At 40.0% G+C, this 7697-nt stretch overlaps 2 protein-coding genes across 2 annotated transcripts; both read right to left on the reverse strand.

Annotated features, from left to right (window-relative positions):
• LOC114823720 (LEAF RUST 10 DISEASE-RESISTANCE LOCUS RECEPTOR-LIKE PROTEIN KINASE-like 2.2) lies at nt 1–1699 on the reverse strand. Its single transcript, XM_029099146.2, has 2 exons — nt 1178–1699; nt 1–321 (listed from the first exon to the last, which is right to left on the reverse strand). Exons 1-2 carry the CDS (start codon nt 1697–1699, stop codon nt 1–3), a joined length of 843 nt encoding a protein of 280 aa, XP_028954979.2.
• Nucleotides 1700–1783: 84 nt separating this feature from the next.
• Nucleotides 1784–2137, reverse strand: LOC139191957 (rust resistance kinase Lr10-like). The gene has a single exon (XM_070812994.1). It carries the CDS (start codon nt 2135–2137, stop codon nt 1784–1786), a length of 354 nt encoding a protein of 117 aa, XP_070669095.1.
• Between the last annotated feature and the right edge of the window lie 5560 nt (nt 2138–7697).

The following is a 7697-nucleotide window of genomic DNA, read 5'->3' on the forward strand; positions in this document are numbered from 1 at the left end:
TTACCTCATGTATGACACCATATTGTACCAAACTGTTAGAAAATCATCACTGGACGAACCATCATCAGGCAACTCGTTAGACATATCAGCAGCAAGCAACCGATCATTAGAAGGCAATTCCTCAGACATACTAACAGGCAACTCGCTGGGCACATCTGATCTATCGTCAGTAGAAATAGTTCCGGGAATAACAGGTGACCGATCACTATCTGTAGTCGACTGATCAGTATCACGCAACATAGTAGGTTCTGTTTCCAACTCTGCCTGTAACACATCATCCATACCATCTCTTCGAATCTGCACTTCACTCCCCCTCTCCCCCTAAAGTGGAGAGTCGGAAGAGGGCTTCACAAAATACGAAACTTCCTCATGGAAGGTGACATCCATGGTAATATATGTTTTTTGAGTCGGAGGATGATAACACTTATAGCATTTCTGATTGTTAGCGTACCCAATAAAGACCTAAGGTTGTTTAACCAATTCAGAAAGTCACTTGATCAGTTGATCCTGTATATACGAGGAAGATTGTACATGATATTGACAAACATCGGTGTTGGGCAGTACTTCATTTGATGAACAAGGCTTATTTGCATATCTCCTTTGCGAATAAAGTCTGGAAAAAAAACAGTTTACCCCCCTTGAAGCATGCTCTGTTCCTGAATATTGTTTTGTTTTTACGAAATTATTCCCCATTGCTTAAAATCTCTCGTCCATCTTTCTAAGCCACTTATTTGATTGTTTTTAAATCATAACCCACAAGAAGTGCCTAATGAGGAATAGCAAAGCATATAGGCTATTGGAAATAATAAAATAGCATAGGAAGAAAAAGATGGCCCTAATGAAGAACAGGGAGAAGCATAATGTGTTGAAAAGACAAGTACAGAAATCATAAATGAAAATTTATTACTTTGCTATAGGAATAACCCTGTTACTACTACAAACTTTCTTTTTATTTGAGTGAATCAATCTACTGTAAACTACGATGGGAGGTTCAAACTTGGCTGTATAAGGGAAGGCACAAACTTCTACCCAACATGACTATGCCCAGACGTAATGCAGACTAACAGGTGCTACATTTTTTCTTCAGCATCTTGGATTAAACTTTGTGACTCTTCGACGTCATCTTCGATGGTCTTGATGACCATGTTGTTTCTGAATCATCTTCATCATCCAGTACCGGTTTCTCTTGTGGGTATAGGAAAGGCTTTGGAGGCATATCAAGACTCTCAATTTCTCCTTCAAGCATCTCTACTACTTTGTTCATTGAAGTAGGACGGTCATTAGGCTTCATTTGGATGCACCATAGAGCAACAATAAGCATCTTCTTTGTTATTTCATTTTCTTCTTCCGTGGCACCTTCACTTTCTATGTCATTTCCTTCGCTGAATTGGTCATAAACCCATGAAGGAAAGTAATTTTGGCTCGAATGTGCTGCAACGTTCAAGTTCTTTCTTTTGCCTGCAATTTCCATCAGTAGCATTCCGAAACTATAGATGTCTGCTTTGTTAGACACACCTCCAATATTTTTGTAGAATAACTCAGGGGCTATGTATCCAATAGTTCCTCTTGCTGCAGTCAACGTTAAGCTACTATCATCTACTGGACAGAGTCTAGCTAGCCCAAAATCAGAAACCTTTGGAACATAATTGTCGTCGAGAAGAATGTTGTGAGGCTTGATATCAAAGTGCAAAATCTGCATGTCACATCCTTGATGTAGATAATCGATACCATGAGCCACACCAAGTGAAATTTCAAAAGCTCTCTTGCAACGCAAGGAGATGAGTCATTCTTTCGGAAATATGTGTTTATCAAGAGATCCATTTGACATGAACTCGTATACAAGAGCACGCTTTGATCCCTCAGCACAGTAGCCAATTAGTTGCACCACATTGACATGATGAATCCTTCCAATGGTACCAGCTTTATTGATAAAATCTTGTCCATTAGCTTTGGACTTACCGAGCATCTTAATCGCCACAAACCGGCCGCTCCGAAGCGTCCCTTTGTAGACAGAGCCGTAACCTCCTTCGCCCAATTTGTCCTTGAATCCTCTGGTCATTTTCTTGATGTCGGAGTAGTACCTTATTGGCATGAGGTTGTTGTGACTTTGTAAGAATTCTTCAATTAGGACATACATTGATAGGTGCCACTTTTTCCATTTATAGATTAAAAGCACAATCACACATGGAATGCCGAGTACAGTTCTTGCTGGAAGGACAAATGTTACTGTAATGGAAATAAATAAGAATCAAGAGGAAATATTTCGAAATTGCATTCAACTGTCTCAAATTGAAAATTCATTTTGTATTTAAAAACACAAATAAGAAGTACTCACCAATGGCTAGAAGCCCGAAATAGATAGCTGCAAGAAACAACTTTAAATTAGTAGAGAGAGAGTTGGGAAGGGTTCGCCGATAGTAAAAAGTGAAAATGTAGAATTTCTGGTTTAAAGTTTTCATATGTATTTCATGTGTATTGGTACAAGAGGGAGTCCGGATATATATGAGAAGAGGGAGGGAAAGCTGCTATATTCAGCCGACAAGAAATCAGGAAATGGGGAGAAAGTAGTAGGAAGAAAGTGGAAAATAAAGCTGCTGCAAGCAGCCAACAAGAAAATAAAAAAAAATAAGGAATAAAGTTGCCAACCTATCTGCCAACCTATCTAAACTTAACTTATGCAAGTCTACTCCCTTAAATCAAGGGGAAGGTATTACAATGACACGGAAAGGTATTACAATGACACTCAACAACACTCCCCCTCAAGCTGGATCGAGTAGATTAATCGAGCCAAGCTTGCCCAAAAAACGATGAAATGGAGTAGATGTCAGAGCCTTGGTAAAGAGATCTGCCAGTTGATCATGGCTTCGAGTGAAGATGGTCTGAATGACTTGAGTTTGCACTTGAGCTCTAACAAAATGACAGTCCACTTCAATGTGTTTCGTTCTTTCATGGAACACAGGGTTAGCAGCGATGTGAATGGCTGCTTGATTATCGCACATAAGAGACATAGGAGTAGTGCTAGTAAACCCTAAGTCTGAAAGAAGCCCTTTAAGCCATATAAGTTCACATGCAGTGGCTGCCATGGCTCGATATTCATCCTCTGCACTAGAGCGAGCAATGACATGTTGTTTCTTGCTCTTCCAAGTGACAAGATTTCCACCAACAAACGTGCAATAACCCGTGGTAGATTTCCTATCAAGAGCATTCCCTGCCCAATCTGCATCAGTGTAGCCACTGATGGCAGTGGAATTGTTGTTACGCATGATGATTCCCTGCCCTATCGAACCCCTGAGATAACGCAGAACTCTCTTAACCATGTTAAGATGATCAACTGTAGGAGAATGCATAAATTGGCTTACCAGGCTCACTGCATATGTGATATCCGGACGTGTGATGGTGAGATATATAAGTTTGCCCACCAATTGTTGATAGTAACTCACATTATGCATGGCTTCTCCATCTGTGTTGAGCCTTAGTTTAGAATCCACGGGAGTGATGGCAGGTTTGCAATCAAGCATTTTTGCTTCCTGAAGAAGATCCAATACATATTTCCGTTGATGTAGAAATAGCCCCTTTGAAGAGGTTGCCATTTCTATGCCCAAAAAATACTTTAGTTTCCCCAGATCTTTGATAGCAACTGTTTGGCATAGCGAGACTTTTAGTGCCTCAATTTCAGCAACATTATCTCCTGTGATGATGAGATCGTCTACATAGATGAGCACCACCAATTTCCCACTGGTGCCAGTTTTTACAAACAATGAAGAATCAGCATTACTTCGTAGGAATCCAGCCTTCTCTAGAACTGAACTGAGCTTGGCATACCAAGCTCTTGGGGATTGTTTCAATCCATAGATTGCCTTGTGTAGCTTACAAACCATGTTACCTTTAATACCATCAAAACCTGGAGGAGGCTGCATATACACTTCTTCTTGTAACTCTCCTTGAAGGAAAGCATTCTTCACATCCATTTGATAAAGAGTCCACCCACAATTGATTGCAACTGAGAGTAGAACCCTCACTGAATTCATCTTGGCCACAGGAGCAAATGTTTCCTTGTAATCTACCCCAAAGGTTTGGGTGAAACCTCGAGCAACAAGCCTGGCCTTGTGTCTCTCGATAGAACCATCAGCCTTGAATTTAATCTTGTAAATCCAACGACTTCCAACAGCTTTTTTTCCTGGTGGTAGTTGAACCAAGCTCCAAGTTTTATTTTCTTCTAGAGCACTAAGCTCATCTGCCATGGCTTGTTTCCATTGTGGGAGGAGAAAAGCCTCTTGAAAGCTTCTAGGTTAATTGTGTTTATCAATTTCACAGAGAAATGTAGCATGAGATGTTGAGAACTTACCAAGACTGATGTTTTCACTGATAGGATACCGTGAGGCATAAGTAACATAGTCTTGCAGCCTAGTTGGAGGTTTTCTGGTTCGAGGAGGATTTCTTCTAAGCCCTTGAGGCTCTGTAGGAGATTGTGAATTATCAGAATGAGACTCCTCGTCTCTCTCATTGGCCGGGATACTGCTATCGGTGATTGAGTCAGTTTGTATTTCTTCAATATCTGGTATCACAGTAACTGAACTCTCTTCCAATACTGGATTATTAATGTTCTGAGGAAGTGGAAAGATTTCAAACAGCTCATCCCCTTGACTTGCAGTATTTCCCTTGTGAGTAAAATAAGGACAATCTTCTTCAAACTTCACATCCCTTGACACAACACATTTCTTAGTGGTTGGATTGTAGCACTTGTATCCCTTTTGGGTGGAAGAATACCCCACAAACACACACTTGGTTGCCCTGGCATCTAATTTGTCACGGTTCAAGGCTTGAATGTGAACAAAGCAAACACATCCAAATACCTTGAGGTGTGTCAAATTAATTTTCCTACCCTTGAGTACTTCATAGGGAGATTTAAACCCTAACACATGACTTGGGAGTCGGTTGATGAGGTAGGTGGCAGTGAGGATATCAAATGACCAAAATTTCTTTGGAACATGCATATGAAGCATGAGGGCACGAGTCTTCTCCAAGATATCTCTATTTTTTCTCTCGGCTACTCCATTTTGTTGGGGAGTCCCTACACAGCTGGTTTGATGTATTATGCCCTGAGAACTTATGTATTGAAGCATTTTGTTGGATAGAAATTCAGTGCCATTATCAGATCTTAACACCTTAATGTCTGATTGAAATTGTGTCTTAACATGCATATGAAAATCTTTGAAAATAGTTTGAACTTCACTCTTTGATTTCATAAGGTACACAAAACTCATTCGAGAGAAGTCATCGATAAATAGAACAAAGTACTTGAACCCTTCTATTGATTCAGTTGTTGGTCCCCATACATCGGTGTGCACCATTTCAAAGAGTTTACTTGTCCTAGACATTGAATTACCAAAAGGTAATCTAGTAAACTTAGAAAGTTGACAAGTATCACAAGTAACATGATTTTTACAAAAATTTGGAAATAATTTAGACAAGATAACTTCAGAGGGATGAGCTAATCTCTTATGCCAAAGTTGGTTTTCATCTACGGACTTTGATTGAGCTTGAAGGGCCTGAGTAAAACAAGTATTCTTGCACAGGTAGTAAAGTCCATTTATAAAGACCCCTTCACCAATCATCTTCATGGTGAGAACATCCTGAAACATCACATTATCTGGTGAGAAAATGGCACGGCAATTTAGGGTGTTTGTGATCTTTCCAATTGACAGAAGTTGGAAAGGAAAGGTTGGTACATATAAGGTAGTGGAAGGTGTTTTGTGTGAAAGTAAGTTTATTTCTCATTTTCCCAAAACTAAGACATTTTTTCCATTTGCAATAGACACATGTGAGGGACTTAAAAAACGTTTAAAATGATTCAAATTTGTGACTTTGTTTGTCATATGATCTGTGGCTCCTGAATCAATTACCCAACAATCATTTTCAGTACTAGTTAATAGGGCAGTAGTGAAAGCTTTGAGTATACCTGGTGCTTCATCCTTTGGGACTTTCTCATTTCCAGCAAGAAAGCCAGCAAACTGTCCTAACATGGCTGTATAACTGCTCTTTTCATTGCCTCGAGCTTGTGAACCTCCTTCGTGTTCCTTACTTTGAAGGTAAGCTGCAAACTCATTGATAAGTGACAATGGGTTGGTAGTGAACTCCATGGATCCTTGTGAGATAGTAGAGGGATGAGCATTGGCAAGTTGAGCCTTGTAGTGAGGTTGAAATTGCTGTGAGGACCTTGGTATCATTTTTCCATCTTTGCTGAACTTAGGCTTGAGTTCAGGATGAAGTTCCCAACACTTGTCTTCCACATGACCAACGCCATTGCAATATTTGCATTTCAGGTGTGTATTTTTACCCTTGTACACTTTTGCCTCTGAGGTCTTGTAGTTTGAGGCATATGCACGAGTCTCAGTCAATCTCGAGTTGTGCTCAGCATTCATCACTTTCTTTCTTGCTTCTTCTCGTTGGATAGTTGCACAGACATTGTTGAACGTGGGAAGCTCCTGACTCATCAAGATGTGACTCCTTAGATCCTCGTACTCAGAGTTCAAACTCCCCAACAGTTGGTAGATTTTGTCTTCCTCGGCTCGTTTAAGGAGAATGATAGGATCTGTGGTATGTGGAAGGTATACATCCAACTCATTCCACATGGCTTTGAGGCTTCCAAGATGTTGAACAAATGCTTTCCCTTCTTGTTGGGCACTGGCTATGTCCTTCTTAAGTTGAAAGACACGTGCATAGTTGTTTTGATTTCCATACATATCTTGCAATGCTTTCCAAAGCTCACATGAAGAATTGTAGTATCTAAAAATCTCAGCAACATGTTTCTCCATGGTGTTGAGCAGCAAAGACATGACAAGTTGATCCTTGCAAAGCCATGCACCGTATGAAGGGGAGGAGATGTCTGGAGCTTCCACACTTCCATTTACAAATCCTAATTTCCTTTTGCCTCCGAGAGCTAGTGACACAGCTCGAGACCAAGGGAGATAATTAAACTCATTCAAGAGAACTGAACACAAATGTTGATTGGTGTTAACCTCGACGTCTGAGAAATTTGAAGGAGAGGCATGCGAGATGTCACCCTCAATGTTTATTGAATCTTCTTCAGCCATGGCTTACGATTGAAAGAAAGATGCAGCGGGAAGAATGGCCAGAGACAGGTTACAAAACCTGCTCTGATACCATGTAGAATTTCTGGTTTAAAGTTTTCATATGTATTTCATGTGTATTGGTACAAGAGGAAGTCCGGATATATATGAGAAGAGGGAGGGAAAGCTGCTATATGCAGCCGACAAGAAATCAGGAAATGGGGAGAAAGTAGTAGGAAGAAAGTGGAAAATAAAGCTGCTGCAAGCAGCTAACAAGAAAATAAAAAAAATAAGGAATAAAGCTGCCAACCTATCTGCCAACCTATCTAAACTTAACTTATGCAAGTCTACTCCCTTAAATCAAGGGAAAGGTATTACAATGACACTCAACAACAGAAAATTATAAAATTTCTCACATAGTACGCAGTCGTAAATGATCATCTTCATGATGCCTGCATCATCCAAGAAAACTTAAGTATGGATCATGTATGAAGAATATTGACATGAAAAAAAAAAAAACTTTAGCAAACCGGACAAGGAGACTGATTGTTCCAAAAATAAGAAAGTACATACTGTTAGAACTACAAGCTGCTTTCCCTGTGTCGTAATCATGGTCTAAAATATCCA

Source organism: Malus domestica, chromosome 02 (genome assembly GCF_042453785.1).
Source record: "Malus domestica chromosome 02, GDT2T_hap1".
NCBI lineage: Eukaryota > Viridiplantae > Streptophyta > Magnoliopsida > Rosales > Rosaceae > Malus > Malus domestica.

Coding starts and splice junctions, on each gene's coding strand:
- LOC139191957 (XM_070812994.1), bottom strand. CDS start 2,137: ATGTATGTCCTAATTGAAGAATTCTTACAAAGTCACAACAACCTCATG.
- LOC114823720 (XM_029099146.2), bottom strand. CDS start 1,699: ATGCAGATTTTGCACTTTGATATCAAGCCTCACAACATTCTTCTCGAC. Junction 322..1,177: donor TATACCCACAAGAGAAACCG/GTACTGGATGAT, acceptor TCTCCACTTTAG/GGGGAGAGGGGGAGTGAAGT.